Raw genomic sequence first — 16,652 nt, forward strand, 5'->3', positions numbered from 1 at the left:
ATTAGGGTATAATTAGATATATATATATATAATATATATATATATATATATATTCTGTAAATACTGGCGATTGGAGTGACCCATCGTACCCTGATGAAGATGGCTGGGAGCACTGAAATATTAAAGTGAGTCATTTTCGTTTCAATTACAGTTTTTTAAAAACAATTTTTTCATTTGACTATATATATGCGGGTCCATCGATATATATATATATATACTCATTCATTTATTTATTTTTACATAAAATATTGTTTATCTTGTCGGAAAGTATGTAAATTATAGCAGAATAGATAAAGCGGCTACGGTACGCAGGAATGCCAGCAGAAAGTTTTTTGCCATGAAAGAAAGCTGCTTTGTTTGCTAGTATAAAAGATGTTTGTCTAAGGCAGGTATACCGCAGATGTGGAGTATTTTTGAAAAAAATATGAGAGATGAAGAATAGGTGAAACAATATTCGATGGTTTCTGGCTAAACTTTGCGGAAGTTAATGTTCATGGAATGAAGAGCACAATGTATTTATCCGCTGTTCTTCAATCCATGAGGTGAAACAGTCTTGAATTGGTTTTAACCGTAATAGGTCGCTGTGAAATAAGTGTGCATCATGGATTTGGTCATGTAGACAGAATGGATGAGAGTCTTACCTCATATTACTAAAGAAATATGTGAGAGTAGAGTGAATACTCTGAAAGGAATGGGCAAACCGAGAAATTCATGGGAAAAATCTTTCGATGAAGTACTCAATGAAAGAAATATTAAGAGCCTCAGGAAGAGGAAGCTTATGGAACAATGAAGGCATTTAACAGCAACGAAAGTGTTTAAAGAGTGAAGTGTACCATTATGGAAGAAAGAAAAAGCAAGAGTGTGAGTGTATACTTCCAGAAGCAAGTCTTTCTGGGCATTTTCTACTTTCAAAAGGGAACAACGTGAGAGCTAATGCGACATAGGTCGATGAGCATCAATACCTTCTGATCGCAAAATTATATTTTCTTTCGGGGAGACTCCCAATCCACTTAAGACATCGTGAGGGCCGTGTTGACAGGAAATTCGACTTCGGATGAATGCGCTAAGAATAATTCCATGCCTACTCAATCGTCATTATAATAATACAAGCTATCGGAATCGCGCGGACGATGGTAAGAAATTCGTTAAACTCATTTCCCGCTCTAATGAGCGCCGCCGCGGCTTCCCCCTAAATTCCATTCCCGGAGAGAGAGAGAGGGAGAGAGAAATAAACCACGCCAAAAAATAATTACGGTCGCGGAAATGAATCACGTCGAAAATAAATCCTCTCCCTCCTCAAAATTGCTTTATTCAGAGCTTCAGCATGGACACTTACTGATGTGTAAACTTTCGTGGAGTGCTTTTGTGTTGCTTAAGAGAGTTTTCCTCCCTCTGCGTCGGGTTCTTCAGACTGTGTTTATCGGGCGGGGGAGAGAGTGGGAGGGGAGGACCGGTTAATACACCGACTTCCCTAAATTCCCAAAAATCTCCGCTCTCTCACACTTCACGGCGCCTTCCTCTTCCTCCCCCACTCCTTGTCCCTCCCCCTCCCCCCGCTTCCCGCCCTCACCTCCAATTGAGGCCGCTAAATATTTTATTCCCGTTCTAAAATTTGCTCCGAGAGGGCGGAAGTGGGATGGCGACGGGGGTGGGGGGAGCGGGAGAGCTGTGGGGGCGGGAAGGGCTGGGGGGCGACGGCCGAGGGTCGGGTAGGCGGTGGGACGGGTGCGGGAATGAGAATGACAGCGAAGACGGCGGGGTGTAGGAGGGAGGGAGGGTTGGGGGCGAAAGTGAAAAATCATTTTCCCTTCCACTCCCCCGTCCCTCCACGAGGCCATTTCAAATCCGCCCGCCGTGATGGAAAACCGAAATGAAATCAGAGTACCTACCTAACTACATCTACATATCTTTACGCCCACATCATGCCAGTAGCGGATCTAGCAGATCACCAATGGGGATTGGAGGGGGGAATTTCCATTAATGAACAAACATAATTTTAGCACATTTTTTTCACACAAAGAATTTTAAAATTACGCTAAAATTCAAACGAGCGGCACTAATTTAGAGACCGTAAAACACCCGACAGTAGATCATTTTACGCCTATGGCACATGAGGTATTTTAACTTAAAATTTCTGCAGCATACGTAAGTCAAATTTACATATTATGAATTTTAATATAGCCAAAAACTTTCCCATTGGATTGGGGCACATTGGAGGCCACCATTTTCATTGGTCGTGGAAATTAATTGGGTTCGTGAGCGTGGTATACCCAGTGGGCGGGGGCTACTGACCGGTGGGTCACGGGTTCAAATCCCGGATAAAAATCCAAGCGGTTAGATTTTCTGGTCAATAGGAGTTATAGGTAATAGCTTTTATGGGAGGTGACCGAGAGCTGAGGAGGTATTTTGCGCCATTAGGGATTGACAGGCAAGGATAAAGGGTGGAGAGAAACCCTTAGTCGTCGGCATTAGCCTTGTTTTGTCGAAAGGCGCTAAGGGGTCCGCAGTTTAATGTCCCATCCGACGGACGTCGTACTCACTCAAAGTGCTCTCCACAAAGCACCTCAAGTAGGAATCAGAATACCGCTGAAAAATATTTGTTGTCTCCTGGATTTGAACCCGGGCCCTCTCTGTAGGATGCCAGTACGTTAGCCACCGCACCATCCCGATTCACAGGAGTTTATAGGAACCCAGATGGTGGCACAAGGTAAGAAACAGCCCCCTCTCCACCATTCTGGATTCGAATTTCACATTATTTCATTTCTTAATCGATTTAATTACTGTGGACGATTGAAAGGGCGGCGATCGTCAAGTAACGACAACAAGTTCCATAAAAATTACTAAGCCGCTCAGCATTGTATTTATTGTGTCGACAACTGTGCGAGGGAAGATCAAGTATTTCAATCTATCACTGCGGGAACGTTAACATTTCTCCTCTTTCACCCGGGTGGCCTAATTTTTCCAAATAGTGCGGGATACGAGTAATCCACCTCAGTGGAAGAAGTGGATTCCCCAATTTTAGTGGAAATGGATGAAAATTTACTCTTACCCGATATTTGTAATTCCCACGACGTTGGCGATCAAGCCTGCCGATCTTAAGAAAACCCCATTCTTTCCATTATAAGTGCTCCCACTATCCCATCACACTTCCTTTTCTTTTTCTTCTCTCCGATTCTTCACTAATGCAGAGGTTCTTTAGTTCCTCTCACCCAATTCGTAAACTGGAGTTAATAGTCGCTGAGGGTCCGTCCAAAAGTCACCTGAAGTAAGTAGATTATCTTAAATGAATAAATTCTTAAATGAACCAGGCTAATTCACATTTCCTCTCATGAGTCCCAAATAATGGCCACGCATTCTAAATGTGGTCTGACTAGACTAAAACAACGCCCGACCTTCATCCTCCTATCACAATATCCCCACAACCCGTCAAACAAAATGAAGTCTCTACGCGGAGGTTTCTGTCCTCTCTTTCTCAAAAATCTAATGAGCCACGAATGCTTAGCAGTAAGAATCGGACATATTAAAGCACACACTCACTCATAAAGATAACAGTAGGCACTCATTTCGTACAGAGTTGAGATACGACAACCAACTAGAAAATAGTAAACCAATAATTACCGAGTGATACCTATGAAACAATGATAATATTTCAAAGAACATCGGCTATTTCCTAAAAAGATAAAATATCGTAGTAATTCCTCGAGTCATTATGAATAAAATTAAGAAAAATAAACGATAACAGTAAGATAATAAGAAAACCAACGAATATAATAAGCATTAGTAAACCTTATTTGAATGACTAAAGAAGCCTAAATCATTTTTTTACCGTCCTGCAGTTATCGTGTACATGAATATCCTTTAGTGAGTTGTGCTTGACTGCTGACCGTATACCCTCAGTTTTATTGCCGAAACACACCTTACCTCGGCTTGATTTCTGTGGTTTGCTGGACATCCCGTGGTATCAGAATGTATAAAATAACAATATATCCAATAAATGTTAAGGATATGTTATGCCCTCTCTATCTCCTGTATTCAGAGGCTGTAATATAAGCTTTTGATAATCATTCGAATAAGGGTTCCTAAGTCATGCATTAGCTATATTCCTTATTAATCGTAGCTAAGATAATGTAGTAAATTACTTCGACATTATATCCTCCGTAAGCAATAGCTAATGTGAATTAGTAATGGATTATTCTCTATTATGGTTTACCCGGTAATTATAGGTATAATATTTACTAATGAATCATTTGATCTCAAAGCTGTGCGTAGCAAACAGGGACCCTGAGTAAGGATGTTGAGAAAAGATCTGAGAGAAATTTTATTAGGGCAGTATAAGTAATAATTGAGTAATTCGGTTGAGTAAGTTTTTTTATGGGGAGGAAACTTGGTCACTGAGGCAAAATGACAAGCGTAGATTGGAGGAATAAAAGATGTGGGTGTCAGAGAAGGGTGGACCAGGTGAAATGGACGAAAATGAAAACAGATGAAGACGTATTAGGCATGGTTGGGGAGGAAGGAGGGTTGCTGCGAGAAATTCAACGGAGGTGAGACAAATGAATGCAGAGCATCTTGATTGGAGATGTAATGCTTAAGTGATGAAGAGGAGAACGGGAGACAAGCCATACCGGGGGAGGAAGGGTGTAAGCTGTTGGACATGCTGAAAATTGAGTATGCGTATTGCACAAAGAAATACGCAAACTCACCTAGACTCACCCAATGGCCTGGCCGGTGTTCATATTATTCGAAAAAGCTACAGCATAAACCTTGAAGACGCTAGGAAAGAGGAAGAATCATAAACTGCCTTCGCTCGTACGGCGAATGTCACAAATATAGTATATTATAATGAAGAAAACAAGGAAATAAAAGACGTGTCGTGCTGATAAAACTCATAGATACGTTAATAAAACTTAAACAGGTAAATTATCAAAACCTCTCCAACGGAGATATTTACACCAAATTAAAAGTCGATTTTAAAGGTATAACATATCGTGCCCGTCTTATGGTAGTGAAAGCGTAGTAAAATCTAAAAGAAATCATGAGATATTAACACCAAATTAAAAGTCGATTTTAAAGGTATAACATATCGTGCCCGTCTCATGGTAGTGAAAGCTTAGTACAATCTAAAAAAAATCATAACCAACTGCCTAATATTCTTATGAAATAATATTATGTACATGCAACAGTGTTGACAGCCAATCCTGTCGCATAAACCTTATTACTAAGAGTCTCATCTTTAGTGCTCCGAACCTCAGAGCTAGCGAGACGGCAATTCCAATCCTTGTCAATGACCGCAGGCTTTTGCCTTGACCTTGACCGTTTCTCGAAGCGCCCGACGTAATATGAGGGGCCTTGACTTTGAAATCACGCCGCCGCTCTGTGATTCAAGTCTACTTGAAGGCCAGAAGAAAGAAACCTGGAGACAGTGCAGCGCTTGTGAGGGTAAGCCTGCCAAGTTCTTAAGTCCCGTTTTAACGATAGAAAAAGTATCTACCGAAAGAAATTTCTCACGACATGAAAATCAATCCATGAGAATAAAAGCTGAAGTTGGACAAAAAATACGGGTTTGGATATTAGGGAGGAGGGGGCAATGACCCACAGTGTGGAATTACTTTGAAGAAAATGAGACAAGTTATCGTCCCTTCCCCTTCTACCAACTCTCCCTTGGATCTCCTATCCCTGCGGGCGAAATATGCATCCAGAGCTGAATGGAATCGCGGCGCGAGATTCCTGATTAGTTTTTTTTAATTCGAGGCCATGAGAAAAAAATATAAATCAGCCGCGAGGGGAAATTTTCATAAATATTGCGTGACCCCCGTGTGTCTGAGAATCCGCTTGCTGCACCCGAGGAAGAAGCAGGCTCGATTCTCATTTGACACGGCAGATGGCTCTGCCGACGCTAGCTGCTCGACTAATCTCCTCTCCTCCTCCGGCAGACGTGTATCGGACGCCGTGGGGAGCACATCGTAGTCGGGTAAGTCCTATCTTCAATATTACATGTAATTCTTTGTTTCCTGGTGTGTTTTGAGTCGCTTACGCGGAGAAAAAATATCTAGCTTCGTTCCCTTGTCAATGCGGCTTCATTCTAATTTACTTGGAATGGATTTCCTCAATCAATCCGAGAGCATCTCGTTGGGCGCGTGATTCTACTCGCAAGTATACACAGACCTTATATAATGTTTGTGAAGTTAATAATCATTTGTCCCCTAATTGCTACGAAGAATGATTGTAGGCCAAGTTAATTTTCTATTTTTCTAAATCGTGATTTTGCAGCGGATTGATGGTCTTATTTAAGTTTGCGGTTCATTGTTATCCGTTCATTATTGTTCTCGGTTCGCTGAAGAGAAGGCGAGTAGGCATCATACGGGATTACAGTTAAAATCTTACTATGCTCACTTGGCGATAATTGCCTCTGTATCCAAACAAACATTTTTACTCCAGGTAGTAAATTAACTGCTCGCTCTCCCTCTATTTTAGATGTGAAATTCATCAAGTCGCTGTTACGGTACACACACACACACACACACACACACACACACACACACATATATATATATATATATATATATATATATATATATATATATATATATATATATATATATATATATATATATATATATATATATATACACACACTCATAACTAAGAGATGGAATTTAAAATAGCATTACGGAACATCGCATAATCAGAAAGATTTAAAAACATTTTCATTTCCTCTTAAGATTCTCAAATATGCTCGTGAAGAAGGTAGATTTTGCCCTGATCGTAATGATAGATTTGATTAAACCCAAGAAATAAAGGCACCCGAAAAGAATGCATCGCAACTACGATATTGTATGTGATAAAAACCTTCCTGGTATTGAGATTGTTGCAGTATACTTAACTTGTTGATTATATATTTGACTGAAAATTAGTTTGCTGGAATCGTGCGAGAGAAGAGAATTTTTTTAATTAAAATAGCTGTTGGTCTGGAGCCCAGTTAACAATAACCTCCCGGCATCTCAGATGAATTCTCAGGTTAACGCGCCACAGCGTATAATTGAGAAATCTTTTAAATGAGGGGAAAATACATGGGAAACGCTCGCGTGCGTGAGGGTAAAATAATAGGCGGTAGTCGAGTTTGGAGACGCTTCGCACCTAATGACAGCGAGTCGCGCCGATAAAAATTGCTCCCCTTGACCGGAATTTAATGTTGTTTCTGACGAATTGACAGGGACTTACGGGACCTTGAAACCATGGAACACGACTACAAGCTGACTTACTTCAACGGAAGGGGACTGGCTGAGCCTATCCGCCTCCTGTTCGCCTACGCCCGCGTCGACTACAAGGACGTGAGGATCGAGAAGGAGCAATGGCTTAGCGTTAAACCAAGTAAGTCAACAAGCGCGCATCCACGACCTTTTCATTCGCCCTTCCCCCCACCCCCTTCCCCAAATCAGCGTTTATACCTCACGCAAACCTTACATTGCCCATTAAGAGGAAGTAGGCGGCACGCACTTTTACTTATCGAGTATTTAGTTATTTTTTCAATAGACTACCTTCTTGTACAAATTTCAACAGGTAGAATGAACTATCTCACCGAAAAAATCCCTTGAAAATCCTTATTATTGAAAAAAAACCGTGATGTCCGAAGTGGTGTACAAACCAGAAAAAATCTGATGGATATTTATTGATGGGAACGAAAAGGGCGTAACCCATCAAATAAGTTTTTGTCCCTTACGCATTAGTGCTTTTTCTCACAAAATCCAACAACGGTGCTAAAATTTCTTGTCATGAAAGATCAGAGAGTATAAGATGAAAAAAGAAATTTAGTATGCCAAGTTGAATCGATTTGTTCAAATGAAAAAGAAAATATCCAATATCTGGGGTGGAAACGTTCAAGAATTAATTTTTAGTCATTAATCAATTCGGAAATTCCCGCGTGGATTCTCCAGCACTTGAAAGCTGATCCGCCACACTCATGAGAATTGTTCACACAGAACTTTCTTTTATTCCATATTAAGGGATGAACCATACCTTGGACGTCTGAAGTCTAATAAACGGACAATCGAGCGAAGAGACAAAATTCCGTGTGTTCACTCAGAGTTGAGAATGGCGTAATGGATTTTTGTGATGACGTCATACGTTTTGTCCAATGAGAGGGGACGAGAACGCCGTTGCCAAACTTCCGTAGGGTTCCGAACGCGAGAGGATATACGATATAATGCAGAAGGGGTGGCGATGAAATTTGACAATGGGGAAAATGTTTGACGTCACTCCCAAGAGATTCACGTAGTCTATAGCCGTGTTCCAAACTAAGCGTAGAGGTGCGCACGGCTAAGTGTTCACTTTGGAGAAGACTTCATAGGCCCCATAATCTACATAATCTTTTGATTTCCACATTTTTCGGGCTGCGTCCGCGTATGTCGTTTAAATGTACAACAGTTTCGCCAGCTATCCTGCTGGCGTCCTCAGGTCAAGGATGAGATCCTTGACCTGAGGACGCCAGCAGGATAGCTGGCGAAACTGTTGTACATTTAAACGACATACGCGGACGCAGCCCGAAAAATGTGGAAATCACCTACTCATCGCCGCGGAAACCTTCGAACGAACATTACATAATCTTTTGTAACATTCTGTACTCAAAGAAAAAGAGCGAATCTCAATGTTTGGTCATTAATATAGATGGGACTTCCATCAATATTTATGTTTTCGAAGTTGTCGAATAAGCAATTTTTGGCAGTCAAAATTTTCATTTTCATTGCCCGTTTTGGTATATTTCATTTAGTTTGATTTAGGAATTATTTCAAATTAATTATTTGATACTCTATAAATTGCATATTTTGCAAAATAATTGTATATTTTCGAACAACATTTTGTGTTAGTACAATTAGATAAGATCTTTTAACTTTGATGCTCCCCAATTAGTTAAAGGTATTTTTCTTTAAAAATTAGTTTTTAATTGCGAGTTTTACTTGCATTTTTACTATTTCATACCTATTGTTAGGATATTCCCAATGTTCTCCTATATGTCGCCACTTAGGGATGCTCCAAGCACTACAATAAATAGGCTCAAGTGTGCATCATTGGTGCCCTTGGAGCTGGACTACCCTTCGCTTGGACCCAAATGTTTGGGGCACCCTTCGCAAGATGGCCAACCCCTCTGAAGGCCCCCTCAAAGTGGCTTAGATTTTATTTGGGATATGGCTTATATTTATTTCCTCAGACTTTCTTCAACTAAAAAATTTTTACCTATCTTTTACATTTAAGATGCTTCAAAAATTATTCTCCATGCCTCTTAGTAGGGTTCAAAGGGAAAATGCAATTTTCAGATTTTATAGGGTCAAGGTTTACCAGAGATAACATTTTATTCTGTTCGTTACACCATCATCATTGACTATCCACTAGATGTGGAACTGAGGGGAGGCTTTCTCCCATGGGAGAATATTTTTGACTTGAACAGAATTCAAATAAACATTCTCTATGCATCCAAACTGTCTGCACCTAATGTACCCTGAGCACAAAATTAGCTACTTTGGGGTCATTTGATCCCTATTTGCAAAAGAAACACTTGTTTTTTCCACAAAATTTTATTCACGACCTAGGTTTCAACGCTCAGCGTCATCATCACCTGATGATGACGCAGAGCGTCAAATCCTAGGTCATGAAAAAAATTTTATGTGGAAAAAACAAGTGTTTCTTTTGCAAATATATATCATTTCCATAAAGTGACGCCTGAAGTTATCTCCTTCATTTGATCCCATTTAGTGAGTTTGTTTGTTTCAAATTAAGCCCTAGTTTCTCATTACTTTGTAGGAAAACTATATAAAACATATTATTTTCATATGTGAAAATGCCCATTTGAATGTTTGATAGCCCCACTACTGCTATTCATGGACATTAGGTATACCTAGGTAATATCAAGATTATTAATATGGGGAAGAGCAAATGAGATGACATGTTATAACCATAGAAATTGTGTTAAAGTATGATAAAATCTGCCTATATTTTGTCAAAAAAATTTTAATACATACCTACCCATGTCATCACAGTATTTCGCCTCAGGTCAATATTTCAATTCAAAGTAATAATACCAGTTATGGCCTAACCTGCCAACCACAGTAATCAGCGTAATCATAGGCGAGGGTAGTTCTCCCCCACAAACTAGCCCTAAATAATATAAAATTCTCAAACTTCTTTCTCTGTGCCACCCATGTTGTCCCCATAAATATCTGGTACTCAAAAAACCACAACTTGGGTGAAACTGGGTGGTGTCTGAAGAGGCATTGTCTACCAGCAGAGACAGCCTATTACAATTTTCCACTAAATAAAGATTTATTCAAGACTAGTTTTAATGCACTATATCATTTTAAAGTGAAACTCTCACAGTATAGAGTCCAATATATATATTAAATATAGGAGGTGGGGAAACCAGGGTGTCCCTAAGTGCTTAACCAGTATATATATATATATATATATATATATATATATATATATATATATATATATATATATATATATATATATATTAAACTCACATTATACTCTGTTCAGTGAGAGCTTCACTTGAAAATGTAGTACATCAAAAGGAGTCGTGAATTAATCATCTCATGGAAAATTGTAATAGTCTTTGCCTTTGTTATTATGGGACAGTTCCACCACATCATACCTGAATCTATAATTCATATTAGAAAGGCATTATCTAAATTGGAGCCCCACTCTTTGTCTGTAGTTCTTCACCCAAAAGGCTACCGCACCCATTCTGTAGGGTCAACCACTTGTTTATTCTGGCGATTACCAATAGTTATTGGGGTTTTTATTGGGATTTCAAACTGCTGCCTGATAAATTTATGGAGGAAGTTGAGTTGGACAGTCAATTGTTAACCACTGAGATTTGTCCTTTAATGAATGTCCAGCATCACTTCAATGTTTAATGATTGGTTCATGCTTAGTGTGGATCAGCACAGGCAGGATGCTGTAGTAATTCACTTCCAATATATGGTGACAGGGGAGAAAAATTTGTCTTTTTGTTTCACATAATCCTGGCTACTATGTTGCCAAATGATTTTTCTTCTGTAAAAGTTTGAACCACACATCATTCCCACTCTTTCCAGACCTCCATGCCCACACAGGACACTGAGGCCATCCGACTGAATAAATTACGTTGGTCAATGTTCCTCTCTCCCCTTCTTTGTATCGCTAGGCTCCCCATACAATTGCAGTTAAAAAAGAACACAATTTTAACTAAAGATGTTTGAATATTTGAAACACTAACTCCAATGCTGGTCTTTTTCTAACACTTATTAACTCATTCAATTCAACATTCATATATCTCCAGTTTCGATATTTTTGCTTTCTTTGATTTTAACTTTCAGCATTATTGTGGCAATAAAATCTGAAAACATGACTTCCAGGAATTAAATGGAGCATTGGTTTTTATGGTCTTAAGGAATATTTTGGCAACAAATTGTCTCCTAATTTATTGAAAACTATTTGAAACTTCCTAGCATGGCAATTATCATCATTTTGATTACCTATATTAATTGAAAAGTGTTAATGGATTGATCTCATTAGCTTTACCACCTATCGAATAATGTCTCATGCCATGTAAATGTGATCTCAGTATCTATAAAATTAAATAATTTTAAGAAAATGTGAAACATTCTACATAAAAAAGCATGCTTCATTTTCTGCTTGAAATTATGAAATTTTCTTCATGACATACAGAAAATGAGGCATGCTTTACAAAAGGGCAAGAATGCATTTTGCATAAATTTTTCAGTGCTAAATATCATAGCTATCATATCATATCATATCACATCATAAATATCATAGGAGCTAAATTTGTTTGGGTACCAAATATTCTGTCCTCCAAGAGAGATGGTAAATTTATCAAATGTTGAAGATGCAAAAATTAAGAATATAAAAATATGCCCATGAGTGCAGCTATAAGTCTGAAATAAGAAAATCTTGTTGTACTTGCCTCCTCATAGATTGGTTTCTGAAATGCCATTTGTCTATTTGGAGGTTCAAGACCTGAATATTTGAGCAGTTTTCTGGGTGCAAGATGAATCAGAAAAATCATTAATGGCTTGTATCTAATACTTGCAAACAGCTTGAAAGCAAGCATAATTATTGTATTTTACATCCAAAAGGTCAATGTTTGAAATATATATTAGAAATTCTTAGTGCACATATATTATAACTGTAGCATGCAGCCAGAATAATGCATACATTAATGTAAACATTACCATTCTTTGCCAAAAGGTCAGGTAAGGCGCAATTTTTTTGTTCATTGTCACCCTATTCACGTTGCATTGTTTTTGTAGCATACGGAAAATAAAATACCTGACAGTGCCACATTATTGAAAGCACATTATTTTAGCTGACCATTGGTTAATACCTGCCTCATGATTACCAAAGAAAATTATAGTATTTGGCCAAAATTTGGCACTATAATAAATGCAGGGAATGTATTTCCATAAATCCTAGAATAAAAATTTTTATTATTCTATTTGGTTTTCCACTACGCAACTAGTCTAAAATTATGCTACAACCCAATTGTAACTCTTTAAAATCACCTTTGATATAACTTTTTTGAGGCACCTTGTTAATTAATATACTTACTTTTTCTTCATTTAACAGCCACACCTTTCGGAAAGGTTCCTGTATTGGAAGTGAATGGGAAAAAGGTAGGCCAGTCTGTGGCCATCTGCCGCTTCCTAGCAAGGAAATGGAATCTAGTGGGCAACAGCGACTGGGATGCCTTGCAATGTGACATGTTGGTGGATGCCCTAGGAGATCTGAAACAGCGTAAGTAATAGAAAACTGTTTGAGCTGATTTGTTGAACAAGAATATTGGTGATATGAGTTCAAAATAAAGTTAAAAAGGCATGGTAAAATAAACTTTCATACCTGATACATGAACTCAATAATTATGATGTGAGTAAATATGCTTGCTTAATTCCATTTATCTCCCCTTCTTTAGTCTCAAGAAAGCAATGGGCCAGCTTGATATAATTGGTGTAAAATTCAGCAAAGTGTCTGTTGATAAGTAAAATGAACTTCTAGTAAGGTTTAGAGTACATGGCTTATTTGTAATTCCTTTTTATATACTAAAAGTGACTCCAGTATTAAAGCAGTTAACATAAGGGGCAACTAGCATGTACATGTTTAAGCTTCCCCTGTGATATACATCATGACAAGGTCTACAAAATTTTTCATGCTTCTGTGGATAAAAATTTATTATTATTAATCTCACAGGCTATTTGGAAATGTTTGATGCAAAACTATTCAGTAAAAAAGGCCTATTTTCTATTCTATCAAGAAGTCTATGGCCAACTAGGAGTTAATTCACAGACCACCATTATAATTTTGCAAATGCATGGGGTCTGCATGAAATCTATTCAGGGCAGAGAAAGTATAGAAGGTCAGAGGGGGGCACAGGGTTTGAGGGTGGTGGCTCAAAAACTGTTGATTTAGCCAGTTCCATGGTTTAAGATGAAAGTTTAGGATGAAAAATTTTTAATTTAAGAGGGCAGCAGCAAACCTCCATGCAAGTACAATGTGATTAATTGCTTGCATTTACGCAGAGTAGGTATCTTCATCAGGATGTAATACACCCATTTGCTTATCCTAGAGTATGATTGAGCATTCAACAATTGCTCAGTCTTAAGATTCTATTTAAAGAATTGATGGTAATCCTGTATCAATAATGATGATAATATTGCCAATATGTTAAGTTTTCAAGATTCTGAATTCATTCATTTAGTTCTGTTAACTTTTAAAATTTTATTACAAGTAATTTAAGCTAGACTTCAATCACAATAATACCTTGAACTCCTCATATTTTTTCCATGAATGTATTTCATCTAGTAATGACCTTAACAATATCATTCATGCCAAATGCAAAACATACATCCTTGTGCTTCAAATAACTAAATTTTTCAAATTTCTATCATCAGTTCATTCCATGTATAGTCTCTTCTATGCTCTGGATAAACATTTTTCATTCAGATTTAATGTTTGTTTTGTATTGAATGTTTCTTTTAATCAAACATAAAAGTTAACTTTGCTGCTTCTTGTTTTAGTTTTGCCATTTTTAATTTAATCTTAAAATAACACAATTGCTTCTCATGCGACACACTGTATTGAAGTATATCACTGTTTCCAGTATAATATATCCAAGAATTTTCTGTTGAATCATTTGATACATTCTCATTGCTACATGTATTGGAGCAGAGCTGTGATCAAATTGTATGATAAACCCCCACGGGTAACACTTTGAATAGAGAGAGAAAAATTAAAACAAAGAAAAATCTTAGTTTGCTGAATCAAGGAGCATTTTAGTTCTTAATTTCATATCCCATTTACATTGGTATTTTCAAGCATAAATGACATTTTAACTGGATTCATGTGGAAGAATCTCATGAAAAATACTCCTTTGATGGTTTTTGATGATTTATGATCAAATTATTTTTTATTTAACTGATTACAATATGTGACATTGAAAAACTAAAACTATGTATCTGACTTGTTACAATTATATCTTTTTGTAGAGGTTGCACAGTACAGAATGGAGCAAGATCCAGCCAAAAAAGAAGAAAAGAAACAAGAACTGATAAAGAATACAATTCCATATTACTTACAAAAGTTTGAGCAGGTTTTGAAGGAAAATGATGGCTATTTAGTCAGTGGTCAGGTAATAATTATTTGTTATACCCAGCACTAAGTATTATAAATCCTTTGAGTAGAATAAGCATTTAGAAGACTTAAGTATACCTTCATTTTCGAACCTTGGAGAACATTTGATTTCACTTTCTATCTCTTGAAGTTAAGTTAAACCTTTTTTTAACAAAAAGGTAAGCATTCTTAGTAAAATACAGGGTGTGGCAGCGTAACTTCCTTTTTTCAAAACACAAAATGCTTTCAAAAAAGGAAGTTATGTTGCCACACCCTGTATACACTGTAAATTAGATATCATGACCAATACCACAGATTAAAATAATATATTCCAGAAAGTTATCAATGCACACTTAATAATATAAATAATAATTAATCTAATTGAGGGTGCCCTTTTGAGAATGTAAAAGAAAAATCTCCTAATAATATGTACATAATTTGTGGGTTTATTTTAAACAGTTAACTTGGGCCGATTTCCAATATGCAGCCTCATTGGAAAACTTTGAATTAATATTTGGAAAAGAAGCTCTGGATCAATATCCACATCTGAAAGCCTTGAAAGAGAAGATTTTTGACTTGCCAGGAGTAAAGGAGTGGGTAGCTGAGAGACCAGTGACGGAATTCTAGACAAGGACAAATATATCCGACTGCATAGTTGGTGGTATTATTTTTTAATGTTGGAAGTTTGTGGACCTCTTTTTGTTGGAGGAATGAGAACAGCCCAACCAACGATCGCTAAATGTCAGTATTTTTGTAACACATAGAATTTGTATGTTTGTTAGTATGTTGCTTGACCTGAATCAGAGACCTGTTCCCTTTGTAGGTCTTTTGTTGTTAATGTGAAATGAAAATGTAACTAACAATCAGTAAAAAAAAAGATTTGACCTATTTTTGATGAATAAATTGTATTTTTAGTGCAACCCCTTGTATAATTTTTGCTATAAATGATATGAAAGTATGGAGCCAGGGTGCATAAGTTCAGTAAGAGACGTAATAAGCCATTAGAAACTGTGGTAGTGTGTGTGAGATGTTGTCAATGTGTGTACCCAGTAGAAAATTCTGCAGTCATACTTGAACTATGTGATTTAATCCTCATGGCACTAAAATTTGTTGTAATGTTTACAAACAAGCACCAGAAGACCAGAAATAAAGAGGTCATTAAAAGCAATGCTCTAATTTTCATTTTCACCCATCAGTCCATTGCTAACGTATTAAAACTATTTTCGGAGCTGCTTCATGCTGTTCAGTTATAGCATTAATTTTACAATGATGACCACAAATTATCCGAATCAGCATGGAATAATTTCATCAATGCAATAATTAGACTATCGCCGATTAATTATGGGCCCAGTCATGTTACATAGGATTCTTGTAAATGTTTTACAACATATCTTAGTACACACTCACCTGTGTGTAAGTCAAGAGGTAAAATTTATGGTAGACTACTTCCATCCATTTTGAATGATGAACACTCAAATTATTGTGCAATTGTAAAATAAGCCTTTTATCAAAGATCTGGCTGATGCAAGTCTTTCACTGTATCTGCTGTTCAGCCTGGAATTAAAGTAGAAAATTTTAAAAAATCTTAACTAATGCTGAAAACTTAGTCGAGTAGTGAATTATGACAACTTTCCAATTAAAACCAGCTAGATCCCGATTTGTAGGGCTCAATTTGAATAACTCTCACGGAACACACTAGTTTAAATAAAATCTTGTGATCATTAAGGTACTGGATTTAAATTTTGAATTTATAAGAATATTATTGTAAATGAAACTTTATCATTACAACTGGAGGCTCTTGTTGATAACTGCCTTTTTCATGAAATTACACTATATGCCAAACCAAAAGAGAATTTTGGATAGTTAATCATGAATATAGATTACCACAGAATTAACAAGGAATATCCTATTGGACATAGGACCTTAAAGGAGTTTTAAAGGTTTACGCTTTTCAGGGGCATTACATACAAGTGTTTTACCATAAAATGCAA

General features: G+C 37.2%; 1 protein-coding gene across 1 annotated transcript; it reads left to right on the forward strand.

Moving 5' to 3' along the window:
• Window positions 1-5,889: 5,889 nt before the first annotated feature.
• Window positions 5,890-15,829, forward strand: LOC139700976 (glutathione S-transferase-like). Its single transcript, XM_071599507.1, has 5 exons — window positions 5,890-5,971; window positions 7,214-7,371; window positions 12,625-12,792; window positions 14,538-14,680; window positions 15,121-15,829. The coding sequence occupies exons 2-5, from the start codon at window positions 7,236-7,238 to the stop codon at window positions 15,286-15,288; spliced, it is 615 nt and encodes a 204-aa protein (XP_071455608.1). The 5' UTR covers window positions 5,890-5,971; window positions 7,214-7,235; the 3' UTR covers window positions 15,289-15,829.
• The last annotated feature ends 823 nt before the right edge of the window (window positions 15,830-16,652 follow it).

The sequence above is a fragment of the Hetaerina americana genome, unplaced genomic scaffold (genome assembly GCF_022747635.1).
Source record: "Hetaerina americana unplaced genomic scaffold, ioHetAmer1.1.p SCAF_11, whole genome shotgun sequence".
Lineage (NCBI taxonomy): Eukaryota > Metazoa > Arthropoda > Insecta > Odonata > Calopterygidae > Hetaerina > Hetaerina americana.

What these genes read in the sequence shown, in the direction of transcription:
- LOC139700976 (XM_071599507.1), top strand. Translation starts at nt 7,236, where the DNA reads ATGGAACACGACTACAAGCTGACTTACTTCAACGGAAGGGGACTGGCT. An exon ending in ATGGCTTAGCGTTAAACCAA is followed by an intron (nt 7,372 to 12,624) that starts GTAAGTCAACAA and finishes TTCATTTAACAG; the next exon opens with CCACACCTTTCGGAAAGGTT. An exon ending in GCTATTTAGTCAGTGGTCAG is followed by an intron (nt 14,681 to 15,120) that starts GTAATAATTATT and finishes TATTTTAAACAG; the next exon opens with TTAACTTGGGCCGATTTCCA.